General features: G+C 39.6%; 1 protein-coding gene across 5 annotated transcripts in view; it reads right to left on the bottom strand.

Annotated features, from left to right (window-relative positions):
• opcml (opioid binding protein/cell adhesion molecule-like) overlaps positions 1 to 14,693 on the bottom strand; it is a 2,222,745-nt gene that overhangs the window by 1,037,872 nt on the left and 1,170,180 nt on the right. Inside the window, exon 2 of one of the 5 annotated variants that reach the window (XM_063038344.1) lies at positions 4,670 to 4,754. In XM_063038344.1, the coding sequence (XP_062894414.1) occupies positions 4,670 to 4,754 (85 nt within the window). Of the gene's footprint in view, positions 1 to 4,669; positions 5,334 to 14,693 lie in introns of those variants that run through there. The other 4 variants (XM_063038342.1, XM_063038343.1, XM_063038346.1 and 1 more) reach the window with 4 other exon arrangements.

Here is a 14,693-nt window from a genome sequence, read left to right as displayed (position 1 = left end):
ACCAAATTGGCTCGGCGTTTTGAGCGATCCAACTTTGCAGCCGGATAAGGTAGATGGGCATCGAAATTCTTCTGCGCTGCCTGCTCTCCAAATCACTCACTCCATGTCCAGCAGTGATGCCAACTCCATCTGTGACCCCTGGCTCAAACACATTGTGACTCAAAATGTCCCAGCACAGCTTATCCCCCGAACCAGCCTCGCCACCATCTGCGGCGACAGTTCACCATAATTTGCTTCAGAAAAGTCGTTATAAATAATGCTTTAGTCAAATTCTTTGCCTCTAGAACTACCAGTAAGCTGTCCCACACCTTCAGTAGTGCCATCTTATACCAGAATTTTTTTTTTATTATTTGCATGGATTATTTGGATGTTGTCAGTCTTTGTTGGTTTTTCATGGATTCTATTGTATTTCTTTGCTATGTGGGTGCCTACAAGAAAATTAATCTCAAGGTTTTATAAAACATAAATACTTTGATAATAAATTTGAACTTAAAACCAACATATTTGTGGAATGTGGAAGGAAACCTATGCAGTTAAGAGGAAAACATATAAACTCCATAGAGGCAGAACCAGAGGTCAAGATTGAACCCAGAAAATGGAGCTATGAGGCAGCAGTTCTAGTAGTTATGCCACCCCGTTAGGCCCTTTTACTTAAGTGCATTAGATTTAAATTTTACCAATTTCTATTTAACTAACTCTCTCCTTGGCATTATGGGGGCTGCAAAGAAAGCAGCCATTAGGACCATCACAGAGACTGCTGAGCGAGCCTCCAGATGGCTCTGGGTCAAGGGGTGTGACCCGTGGACTAATGCTGCTGGGACACAAGCCAGGGCCCTATCAACATTGGCAGGGCGAGAGTATCTGATGTTGAAAGACCCAGAGCACCTGATGACCCCAAGTTACATCACTGATAATATGTCCCAGCACATCCTTGGATATATCTCAGCATCAATTCTATTAGGAGCTTACAAAAATTGTTATTTTCCCCATTTGCTTTTCAAACAGAAAACGCTAGAGACACTCAACAGCTCAGACAATATCCATGGAAGAAGAAACAGTTAATATTTCAGGTCAGAAGGGGTTAACTGTTTCTACTGCCACAGATGTCGCCTAATAAGCTAAGGTTCCAACATTTTGATTTTGTTTCAGATTTCCAACATTTGCAATTTTAATGTAACTTTAGATTGCTCCCCAATGTACTGAGATTGCTCATTTGAATTTCTATATAGAAGTTAACTGATGGTGATCATATAGCCTCAGCAAATCTAAAACTGATCTTCCCAAATGATATATAGATATTACATTGCTAAATACTGAAATAAACAAAAACAGTTCATTATTAACTCTGCAAAATGTTTCATAATTTTACCCAATGGGTAAATGATTGTAGTTGTACATTAATTATCACCATAAACATTCATAAAATATTTTTCAACTACAGGATGAGTGTTTCCATGTTCTACTACAAATATTACAAATTCTCTCATTCCATGCATTTTAAGATATTCTGTTGAAGGTCATGCATTCTGCTCATCCATCTCAGTTGAAGTGCTCCTGAAAACTAAATAAAGAGTTCAATTTCACTTTGATTGTAACTACCGAAGGTCTAGGTTTGCAAGCAGCTGAGGATAGTCCAAATGTTACTACAATTTGTAAATTTCCTTTGCATTCCAAGTGGGGCATTTTTGTTTTCTTTTCAAATTCAGCTGGGAAACCCAGAGAAGGAAAGGGATGAATGTTATGGGGCATGTTCAAATTGTTACTGTTGCTGGAGTGGAAGTCTCAGTGCAATCCACCCACGCAATTTGCCAATCATGCAACATGCTCACCAAGTTCAAAATATAATTTTAGCAAAATAAACAGTAGGTGAATTAATTTGTGCTTCCTCATATAGAGCCTGCTCAAGAATTCATGAAAGTTCCCTGACTGAGGCAGAATGCTGAAACAAGTTTTACCTCAGGACTCAAACACTTAGCAAGATCACATTAGATAATTGATATTCATGCAACAACACCTTTAACATCACACTGCTGCAAAATATAATAAGATTTGGCAGCTTAGTGTCAGTAATAGAAACACCCATAAGGGTAATCCTCCATTGCTTACAGTGTGATTGGGTTGTGGTTAGTGGACAGTTTTTTTTGAAGCAAATAAAGGACCTTTGGAGACCCATGATTTACCATTGGATTTGCCGGTAAAAATGTGATGGGATATTCATGTTTCTGCAATTGAAATTTTGTCAACGACTTGAATTAACAAAGCTTGATCAGACATCCACATGTGGAACAAAGAGAACATTGCTACTATTCTCTTGAATTGCAGTGGTCCCATTAAATAAGGACAATTGCATTCCACCAAACAATACAGTGTAACCAGATCAGAGACAATTCAGAAAGAGATCAACTATCATTTGGTTATTTCATAATTAATGATATTTCTGCCACCATTGTTATGAAATTGATATTTACATAATGTGTTGAATGCACAAGAATGTTAGTCAATTATCTGAAATAACCTTGTGGTGTTGAAGGGTTCTGCTGGGAGGGTGATCCAATTGGCATGCAGTACCTAAGATGACTTTGTGACCACAATAACTACATGTACAATTTTGAAACACTGCAGAGCTGTTCAAGGAATCTTTGGATGGAAATGCATAGAAATGGGCATCAATGCTCAGCAGATCCTACAAATTATTTATTGAATAACCATATATTACCCATATCCTTTGTTTGCATAAAGTGGGAACAGCTGAATCTGCATCCTGCTGGAAGTGAATTGTAACCCCTAAGCAAGCAAAATTAGTAGTGTTTGAATGATTATCAATGACAAAACAAACTCCCATCTTAAATATTTTCCTACGGTGCGATACCACAAAAAGAGCCACTTTTTGCTTATGTACGATTGTTGAGTTTGTCTCAATTTGAAGTGACATTGGAGACCCACATGGGTGAATGGGTGAGTACAAAAGAGACTTGATTTGCTTTTGTTTTCTTGTTGCTGCTGCTTGTGTTGTTCTAATGAACATTGTGGACATGTGCTGGTGCTGGAATGTGTGGTGACACTTGCCAGCTGCCCCCAGCACATCCTTGAGTGTGCTGGTTGTCAACACAAATAACACATTTCACTGTGCATTTCCATGTACATAATCTGAATCTGATGTAATATCCTTCTTAAGTAAAAGGAATATATTCAGAGTTACCAAACAAGTTTATATTACTCCTTGTGAATCCATTTATGATCAATAAAGATTACATGTAGGAGTAACTTTTTTTATAAACTGAAAACCAAAATCACAGTATTTCCCCGCAGACCCTGTACCAGTCAAAAAATCTAAATATTAGTGACAAAATAATCATAAATATTACACTGCCTAATAAAAGCTAAATTAAATGGTAATTATCTAGTTACCAATTCCATGTTCCTTACTAACTATTGAAAATGGAATCAGATAAACTACTTAAAATTACAAGCTTGAAATCTTTTCCTCAATTATATTGAGATACTCAAACCAATGCCGATGCATTAATAACATTATATGCTGTCTCGACTATTGCTACTATCACATAACATTAAGAATAATAATTTTTCAGAAATACTATCATTCAAAGGGTGCCTCTGTGTCAATATGGCTGTTCTGAGAAGGATTGCATTAATAAAATCAATAACAGTGAACAGAGGGAGTGTTCTGCACTGAGGCTACATAATGCAAGCCAATATATACAAATTGGCCTATTGATACCATTCTCACAAAGATAGATATCCAAACATTTCTGACTACAACAACAACAGCTTTAGCTTTTATTTAAAGGGCTACAGTCTTTTCCAAACAACTTAACGACTGACTAACTCTCTCTGACGAAGAATAAATTACAGTAATAACATTTTGGCTTGGAACTAATAACATTAGAAAATAACATTACTTAAATCTCTTAAAAAGGCACAAATGCATTTCTCCTTTACTGAAATAACTCGATATTCTTCAAGTACGATCCTCTTGTTCAGACTTTCAAAGCATTAACATAATTTTGGAAAACTTGCCGGGGGGGGTGGTATTTTCATTTTTTCTCACCCCGCCCACTACCTATCCTCCCGGAAACTTAAGAAAACCCATAAGCATCAACGCAGTTGCAAATAAGGCGGGAGACAGCACTTTGGACGCTGTCCAAGAATGTGAGAAAAGTGTAAATAAATTATCTGACTCTAACCGGTAGAAGATTCACACATATACACACCGCGATTCCGGATAACTAATTAATATCATTAACATCAAAGGAAAACAGCGGCGATCGCATTCAGGAGCTGGAAGATAAAGTGAGCAAAATACCAGTTTTACAGGGCAGCCGTTGTTCCGGAGGCGCTTCCCAAGAAGTCTGAGCAATACCCAAAACTGGAGCTGAATTCCTGGGAAAAAGAAAGCTATCTAACGTGCACATAATCCCTTCCTTCCCTGCATGGGATTCACCAGTAAACCCAACCATTAATATTAATCCGGCAAATCGACTACAGAACTACATATGAAAACGCATACAATGCTCACTTTAAGTAGACGAAACAATATGTAATATAAGCAGTGAGAGGATTTAAGTGACAAGGTATCAAACTTTGCATGCAATTATTTTAATACAACGGTTCCGTGGTCGGAAATGCGCGGGATGGAGTTGTCTCCTACCTGAGAACGGCGTTCTCGCCTTGCCTCACCGTCACGTTGTCCATTGCTTTGGGGATGTTGCTGTCACTGCGCCCGACCGGCTCCCCTGCAGGCACAAGGAAAAGTAACCTGAGCGCGAGTAATATGAGCCACCTGCCGGGGTAAAAGCCCGTCAGTTGAGAGCCGGGGCCAGATCCCATTCTGGCCGGAGAGAACACCACACACAGCCGCATAGCGAGTCCGAGCTGAGCCTCCAACGCAAGCACACACAAGAAAAAAGCACTTCCACAAACGGCAACCTGGTGCAGGCAAAACTCCAAGCGACCAAAAAAAAGGGGGGGGGGGAATCCAACAAGATAAATCTGTTCCAAAACCCCTGAAAAATAGATCTGCCTGTCTGTATCCAAACTGTGTACAAGTGCTCGGTTTGCTTCGCGTCTCAAATCGCCAAGAGGATTACAAGAGGGAAAAAAAAAGTCGAGATTGTTAAAAGGATTTTCTTTTTTGAAAGGAGGGGGTGAAACAAGCTGCTGTAAATGCAATGCAGTCCGAGCCAAAAAAAATGTGTTCAGAGAGAGGGAGAGAGATGACAAGAAGCAGTTGGACGCTGCTGCGTTCCTTCTCGGTTACTGCCTCAGCAGCGCTACAAAGTCCTTCCCATCCAGCATCGTCACTCGGCAGCCGCCTCCCTCAGTGACCAACACACTGAAGTTACACTGGTATGGACAGCAGGTAATCCCTTCCTTCCGCCTCACCATGACTCCTGTACAACAGGGAGTCAATTATTCCAAGTGTTTATAGTTTTATAGGGAAAAAGGCAAAACAAACACTCTCTTTATACACAAATACAATCATTGGCACATTCAGTCCTCCAATAGTATTGGAGTAACAAACAACCAGCAGTGATTAAAACAAAATCTTACATTCCAAGATAGTGTTACGACGGGCAGCGATAAAGTCATTTGCTATCACTGCCCGGCGTCTGCTGAGAGCGGTTGTTCTGAGCAGCAGCGATTTGTATGGGATTGAATCCATTTTAAACTCTCTCGCTACCAGAGCCAGCAGTGATTTTTAACCCTTGCTTTATCGTGCATTGCTAACACATTGATATGCCTGATGAACGTGTACATCACAAATTCACAATTATCGTGCTTGTCGATAATACTGGGGTCCAGCAGCTTAAGTTTGTCATGAGAGTAATTGCAGTCTTTCCGAGTTTTGCACTACGGGGCCCCTTTCTTTACGAATGTAACAGCGTTAATGAGGAAGGACATTGACATAGGATACAATCAGTAAATCTTAACTCGGAGCCCTCACTTGGTTTATCATTATGGACAACCTTTTATCTCCCCTAATCCAATAGCAAATGCCGTTAAGACTTACTGGGATTTTGATCAGTCCTCTCTAACAATGATCGTTTTTGTTAAACGTCTGCACATTGCTATGTAGGCTATTGTACCCTATAGAACTCCAACTAACTCACCTGCCAGAGCCACTATTTATAAGTATGTTCGAAACACTATAAATAAGAGTCCAATAACGACTTTGACATTCTATGAGTCACCTTTCCCTGCAAATTCCTATGCATCCATTCGAGTGGAAACAGAACTTCACCAAAGAGAATGTAAAAAAGGATAACAAGGTGCATTTAATTATGATGGTAGCAGGGCTCAAATATTATTCCTGCCAGAGGCAAGCCTTCAGAAAATTATGTACCATACAATTCCCAGTAACAATAAAAGGTGGTGTGATATTTTGGGCACTGAGTTTTTATTTGAAGAATGGTTAATTTTGAATTACTTTGACAAACTTTTATATACAGCATTTAAAATATTTTGGTTATCACAATTGCACCGTGCAAGATAGTTGATATTTCAGAGGAAGGCTAAGTGAGGGGTTAAATGCAGGCCCTGACCCTGAATACAGCAATATGAGATGATCTCGGTTAGGCTTCCTGAAGTATAACTTCAGAGCAGTGTTCGTTAGGTTTTTATATTCACTCCATTGAACCAGTTCCAGATTCAACATGCTGAAACACAGATCTTATGAAGTAGAATGCAAATGTGTGGACAATCCTGCTTGGGCATTTAAGTCATTTATTCTTCAAAGACAGAATCACATTCTTGTTACTCATAGGCAGCATGCATGTGTAGCACTCTCTCCTGGCTGTGAGAGTGTGATTCCAGCTTGCCAGTATAAGTCATCCATTGCCAGTTGAAAATTGATTCTGTAGTGAAGAACCGACAATGGCAGGCTTTATAGGTACCACAGATATGTGGTGACAATATAACGTTAATTTCTTGCATTTTATTTAACTTGATTATTAGCTTTAGTGATGAAACAGTAAAAACGTCACAAATCAGCTAAGTGCAATAGTCAATTAAGTCGACTGGAAAGATTTGCCTTTTATTCCTTCTATTATAGCTCCACATCCCCAACTCCACTTTAAACTAAAGAATGGAAAAGATAGTTTCATATTTCAGTAGATGTTTTAACATGATAGAGATTAAATGGGAATATGTGGCTTTCATGCAGTTCGTTTGCTGCTTGGTATCTTCTGGCATTCCCTATTAATCGTAATTGCGAACCAGTGAATCCTGTGAATACATAGATATCTAATGTTTTTTGCTCAAAGTAGGCCCACCGTTGATCGGGGTCGACCATATCTATTGCATCCTAGCAGTCCAGGCAAGCCAGTATGAAACTATGGCAGTACGACATGGCGAGCAAGCTGTTGCCCCTGCAGCAGGCTCCCCCTCTCCATGCAGCCGATGACTCCAAAGGAACGGCAGAGACCAATATGGTTCGGCACCAGTGCCGTCGCAGGAGTTGCCAGTCAATGTTGAACTCAACGTAGGACTGCCTTAGGGACTCCAACTCCAGATTTTTCCTCGAGGTTTACTCCCAAAGTTTCCCCATATATAGCCGCAAGGCAGCAGAGGTTTGAGATCAGAGTTTTCCTCCTCCTAGATGAGCTGCCAACCATGGTTGACAAACCCCATCTGCCCAAAGTTTTTACTCAAATACCTTCAAAACAGGAGAACTATAATGGCATGGGGGCCAATGCAACAGTGTGCTAGAGTACATACCTTCAACTAAATTAGATACCTCAGTCAAAACTAATACATAGTTACACATTATTTTATATTCATGATATAGCAGTATTTTAACAATAATTCCAACCTCTTTTTTTCCCTTCCCCAGTTAAAATTCCACATTGATTATTTTAAGAAGTACTTTAAAATAAAATAGTCTTGAAAATTTAATTATGATCATGCTGGTGCATAATACTTCTGAACACACCAGCATTAACTCCTCAGAATATAACTAAAAGATTTGCCTTTTAAAGCTTTTTTGATGCTCCTTTTGAGTAAACCAATTTGTGGTTCTGCCTTAAGTCACCAGGCTTGTTGAGTGACAGAGATAATGTTCCGTGGTACCAGTAGGTCACTCCAGACCAGAATTTAGTAGTGTCAATAACTACTGATGGCCTGAATAAAAGCAATATGAATTGAGATAGCATGGATAAAAAAAGCTATGTAGTAAGTAGGTAGAGAGAGCAGTTCATTGTTGCTTAGATTGTTAAATAAAACTTCCATTTTGATTTTGTTGATTTCTACTGCAGGAACACAGTGTTATCTTGCTATCAACTTGCTATCTTTAAATAATCATCTCCCTAATCTATCACATCGAATTATCTCTCTACAGCTAAGGCACAGACATGATTAAAGAAACAACATAGTGCTAAAGGGCAAGCCGTGGGAAAATCTCCCAGCATCCTGTTCAAGTTGACACTGGAAAGATTACTGAGGGTAAGGAAAGTCTTATTTATTATCATTATCGGTGGCAAGTGCTGTCAATTGATGCTGACTGCAATATCTGGGCAATTACCTTTGCTATCATTTCAATGTCTCTGTGTCTCTTTTTAATGTTTTCTCTGTAAATGGTTAATAGAAAACTAAACCATGCTTGGTCAGTGAAACAAAACACCTTGCACTCTTCCAAAATCCAATTTTATTCCAAAATTAAGTGCAATGTCAATTGCTAATATAAGTTATGTTTAGCACCATTAGCTAAGGACAAAAGTCTGCCCACAAGTTGTGTAAATAAACTATGTAACAAGAATGACCTATATAATGAGACAGTAGCTTAGAAATTGCTTTAACCTCATTTTAATGGTTTAAAGATACATTGTCTCTCATTCTAATTTATTCTTAAAAATCCAGTAAACAGCATAATACTTGATAGACTCATGGAGAAATACAGCACGGGGGCAGGCCATTTAGTCGCATCACTTCCACAGTGATCAGTGAGCATCCATTCATATTAATCCCATCTTCCTGCAAATGGCTGGTGGCCTTCTATATCTCTGTGACTTAATCGTGTCTCTGAACACTTCTGAAATGATGTCATTAGCTCTGTTTCCACCATTTTAATCCGCCAGTGTGCATCAAGTACTCAACACTCTCTGGGTGAGAAACGCACCCCCCTCAATTCCCCCTCTGAATCTCTCACCCCTTACCCTAAGTCCATGAACTCAATCCTCCTTTGGTAAGGGCTGTTATGATGTGCAGAGCAAGAACGACAGTGGAGTAGTATGATTATACATTCTTACTGAGTCATGTTCGTAACTTGCTGGGTAACTTAACTGGCGGCCAAGATGAAAAACGTGCCCTCGAAAGCCTGCACCCCAGAAAAGTGCTCTGCGACGTAGGAGCCTCAATCGATTTACCACACCATCAACTGACCACGTGTGCATCTACCCTATTCTCCCAATTGATCCTCATAATTTTATGAGGGGTAAACAGTAGGTAACTCTCTTAACCTGCTCTGCTGCATTGAGAACAGTCCTCAGCTCTCCAGTGTTTCCTCGTAACTTACATGCTCCATCCCAGGCAACATCCTGGTGAATCTCTTCTGCACCCACCCCAGCTCTGTCAGATATGGTTATATGTGGTGATCAGAATGACACACAGCACTCCAGCTGAAGTCTGACTAACATTTTATAAAATTGGAACATAATCTCCCTGTTCTTGTGCTCAATGCCTTGAGTAATCAAGGGCAGTATTCCACCTGCCTTCTTAACCATATTATCTTTCTGCACTGGCACCTTTATGGGTCTTTGAACCTGCATACCCAGATTCCTCTATTCCACCTGTCCATCATTTCTTAGCCCTTCAAGGTTCACAAAACCATGTTGTTGGGTTTCTCTCAGTTATGCCATGCCATCTCAGTTTCAGCGCTTGTGAAACAACAGATCCAACGCAGGATCTCACAGATGCCAGCATTAGTTTCACAGCTGTAACCTTGGCAACCAGCTCTTAAAAGGCAGGCTACAATTCAATCAGCACTCTCCTAGATCCAGGGAAGTGTTGCTACTTGAAGAATCCATTCTTTAGATTGGAGGGACCTGGACAGACCATAAAAATAGTCAACACTGGGGAGAAGTGCATTTTTGAAAGGGCACTATTGACACAGGGCTACAGCCAAATGCTCCTGACAGGAGATTGCCTAAATATTTCTCTAAGGATAAGGCTACAAATAATAATTACCTGCAGTTTAATGAAGCCTACTGGACTAGCAGTCTGCTCTCTCTGCCTGTGTGAAGGAAAAGCAAATGCAACTCTTGCATATGGAGTTGGAGCAAGCCTTCTAATATAGCAGTGAGCAGTTGTGAGATCTAGCAGACACTGTCAACAGCAGCCTAGAATTTTCCTGAGACAAAGAAGCTGAGAATGACCTTGACCTTGAACTCTATAGGCAACACATTCCAGGCACATGCATGAGTCTGTACGAGTCACGGCTCTTAGTGAAGACTGTTTGAATGTCTGTCTTTTAAATAGCCAGTTTCCGGGGTCTCAGAGTGAGTAAATTATTACTGTGTTTTTCAGACCAGTGAGGTTGAAAATAATGCTGGTGACATAAGCAGTGTCCTATTGCGAGGTCACTTGGGGAAATCTTATGCTGGAAAAAAAAATGTGCTAGTTCAAATAAAAATCCTGTTGACAAGGTTGGAGTTGAATTTCCAGATGAGCATGAAGTCATGCAGAAATATGTCCAATATTGTCTGGAAATGCTAATTTTCAACACCACTGCTCTGTTTTGTTTTAAGGGAATTATGTAAAGGAATTTCTCGAGCAGTGAGCTTATCAAGGTACTTAATTCCTGCTGTAGATGTTGGATCATAATTTACTCTGATGCCCAAACATATTTTCGGGGCAATCATGCATTGTCAGAGTTCAATTACGTTGCACTGAATTCGAGGTTGGATCGATAAATATCACAGAATCAAAACAAGGAAGAAGGCCATTGGGCCGGTCAAGCCTATACCATCTCTATCTAAAAGCAACCCAGTTAGCTTCACTTCGCTGCCCTCTCTCCATGGCCTGACAAATCATTTCCTTTCGCATACCTATCCAGCTCCATTTTGACTGTTTCTATTGAATCATTCTCCTGAACCTCAATGTTCTTTTTTTCCCCTCATGCCACCTTTTGTTCTTTTGCCAATCACTTTTATTCTGTGCTTCCAAGTCTTGATTCTTGATCCTCTGACCAACAAGGTTTATTTCTATTGCCATTGGAATAATCTCTCACTGTCAAGGTCCATCATGATTTTAAACATCTTCATCAAATCCCTTCACAACCTTCTCTGTTCCTCAGCTTTTCCAGTTAATCCACATAAATGACATCTTTCATCACTGGAATGATTTTAGGGAACCTCTTCTGTCCCACCTACAAAGAATTTACATTTTTGCTGAGGTTTGAAGCACAGAAATGAACCCAGTGCTCTGGCTGTGGCCAAGCTGGCACGTCAAACCAAGTTTAGGGTCATATTTACTCACGTAAAATTTACTTGCAGTAACATCATCATCATTGTCATCAGGTGCCCAGATTGAGCTTTGACTGCAATGGCCCAAACACTCCTGTTTTGGGTCAAGTGGATCAATTCATTGGTATTCATTTTCAGTTCTCTGGCTACTGTCTCCATCATCATTTGTCTCTGCCTTCCTTTTGCTTTCTTCCCTTCAGTCTTTCCCATAATTACCATGCATTCTAACTCCTCTTTCCTAATCACATGTCCAATTAATTTACATTGCCCTTTCATGATCTCATACATTATTTCTCTTTTTGTGCTTGCTCTGTTCATGACACCCTCGTTAGATATCCGTTTCGTCCATGATATTCTTTGTATCCTCCTCAAAAACCACATAACAGGCACACAGCATGAGAGATACAACATTCACAAGAAAAACATAAAGTGAAAATAAATCACAGAAAATTAAACAATAAAAAATGCAATTAAAACAAAAAAAGCCCATTATAGTGCAAAGTACTCCTGGTGTTACTATACTCATTTACAAAACTGAGGTAGTGATTATGTTTGTACAAGTTGTGCAAGTTCTTTGCACTCGAGTTCAATGCCCTATTTATAAAGCTGAGAATCTCATTTGCTTTTACTGATCACTTTCTCTAACTCTTCTATCAATGACTGTGCATATATAGATTGAGGGATTAGATTGATCGTAGAGTAGGTTTATATAGGTCAACACAACTTTCTGGTCCAAGTGGCCATTTCTGTGTTGGAATGTTCTATGTTCTATCTACCCCAGATTTCTGTGTTCTTGTACCGCTTGTTTAGAATTTTGCCCTCCATTCTGCATTGCCTCTTTCCCGTGCCCATACCAAAAATCTTAAAACTGCATTTATCAGTATTCATTTTCATCCATGACCTCTCCACCCATTTCACCAGTCTGCCCATATCTCTTTGAAATCTTGTACTTTCCACCTCTAAGTTTTGCATCATCATTAAATCTGATAACTCTGCTCCACACATCCCAGTCCAATAGGTCTGTATTAAAAATCAGTAAACATTATTCAAAGAGCAGGACCTAGCCAACAATTTGAACTCAATCACATCATCAAATATTGAACAACAATTTACGGTACCATTAGTGGAAAGAGTGATGGAAGAATCACATGGGACCCAGGTCCATTTCAAGTGCCAAAGGTTTAGTCACTGAAAGCCTCAAGCAAACAATTCCACAGAGGAGAAAAATCATTTATTCTACACTTTTCCAATTCATCCCAATTTACTACTAGCCAATAATATTAACAATTGGGTATGCACAATTTTTATCCATACCCAACCTGATGTTATACAAATATAGGGATGGTTCTACAGCATGGACAGCTGATAGATATCTCCAGGGTCTCTCTTTGACACAAAGCAGACAATCTGTTCTCTGTTCTGGAACAAGAACAAGAACCCTGTATTCTTCGACCTTGGGTATCCAGTTCACACTGCCTCAGTGCGGGTAAGAAAACATCAGTTTTATCTTTGAGAAGCTGGAAATGAAACGTGGTCAAATCCTGGAATACCTAGTTAGTTTTCCATTTTGTAACATCATTTGTGATTATCCTCCATTTTGTAACATGTTCATTTATGCATTATGTTGTGATGCTGATTTGCTTTCACCACTTTTACAGTGCATTGAGAGATCTGGTGTGTCCAATGACTTCTGTGTTTAACTCAAATAACAATATTCACAACATACTGATGTAAATACTCTTTTGTGATGTGTTTCAAATCTTTCTGTTTTCTTTTCTAATGGGTACCTTAAGCATTAAGTTCTACTGTACAGTTCACAAGACGATAGAAAATAGGAGCAGAATTAGGCCATTTGACCCATCAAGTTTGCTCTGCCATTCAATCACGGCTGATTTTATTTCTCAACCTCATTCTTCCACCTTCTCCCCATACCACTTAATTAACCAATCAAGAATGTGTCAATCTCTGACTTAAATGCATCCAATGAATTGTCCTACATGGCACAGATTCACCATCCTCTTACTGAAGAAATTCTTCTCATCTCATTTCAAAAGAGATGTCACTTTATTCTGTGGCTGTGCCCTCAGATCCTACAACCTTATCGTGGAAGTATTCTGTCCATGTCCGCACTATCAAGCCTTTTGGTGTCTGGTAAGTTTCAAATAGATCCCCTCAACCTTCCGAATGCCACCAAATGCTTCTTGAACAAATACATGAATGAATCAAGCTTCATTCTATTAGATCAGGACTTGAGCAGAGCCCTCATCTGAAGTTCTGTATTAGTATTCACTAATCGGTTCACAGGTAACACCAGAGTCTGCCCCGGGAATCACTGCTTGAGCCTTAGCCACCAACAGTCTATAGCAATGATTTAAATGAGGGAAGTGAGGGTAATGTATCCAAGTGTGCTGATGGTGCAAAGCCAGGTGGGAAGGTAAGTCACAGGGAGGACACATAAAGGTTGGAAAAGGCAACATCCATCATTAAGCACCGCCACCATCCAGGAGATGCCCTCTTCCCATTGCTACCATCAAGGAGGAGGTACAGGAGCTTGAAGATACACACCCAACGTTTCAGGAACAGCTTCTTCCCCTCTGCCATCAGATTTCTGAATGGATAATGAACCCATGAACACTACCCCAGTACATTTTTCCTCTCTCTTTGCACTACTTATTTAATTTTCTTTTTTAATATCTACTTATTGTAATTTGTAGTTTTTATTATTATGTATTACAATGTACTGCTGCTGCAAAACAACACATTTCATGAGTATTGCCAGTGATATTAAACCTGATTCAAAAGAAATGTCAGGTGAAGGTAGCAGCTGAAGTATAATGTGCGGATATCTGGCTTTAGTAGGAAGAACAGTAAAACATAATATTTTCTTAACAGATGAAGTTCAAGGAAACGCTTATCTGCTGAAGGATTTTGGTACCTTTGTATTTGAATCATTGGAATCAGCATACAGATACTGCAAGAAGTTAGGCTTGCAAGTATTACATATTTTTGCAGGGTTGGTGGAGTCTGATGAGAGCACGCCAAGAGTACTGCACACATATTTGTTCTTTTCTGCAAAGGAGGGGTATTGTTTTGAGAAATAGAAAATTTAAAACAAAGAGAAAAAAGCCACATTGCACTTTGTGAAAATGCTTCCTAAGATTACATACAGGACAATAGAATCCTGTGAAATAGAGCTCAGGATACTGCTTGCAACTC

This window comes from Mobula hypostoma, chromosome X2 (assembly GCF_963921235.1).
Source record: "Mobula hypostoma chromosome X2, sMobHyp1.1, whole genome shotgun sequence".
In the NCBI taxonomy this organism is placed as follows: domain Eukaryota; kingdom Metazoa; phylum Chordata; class Chondrichthyes; order Myliobatiformes; family Myliobatidae; genus Mobula; species Mobula hypostoma.
The sequence above is the reverse complement of the archived record's forward strand: the minus strand, read 5'-3'. Positions and strand labels throughout refer to the sequence as shown.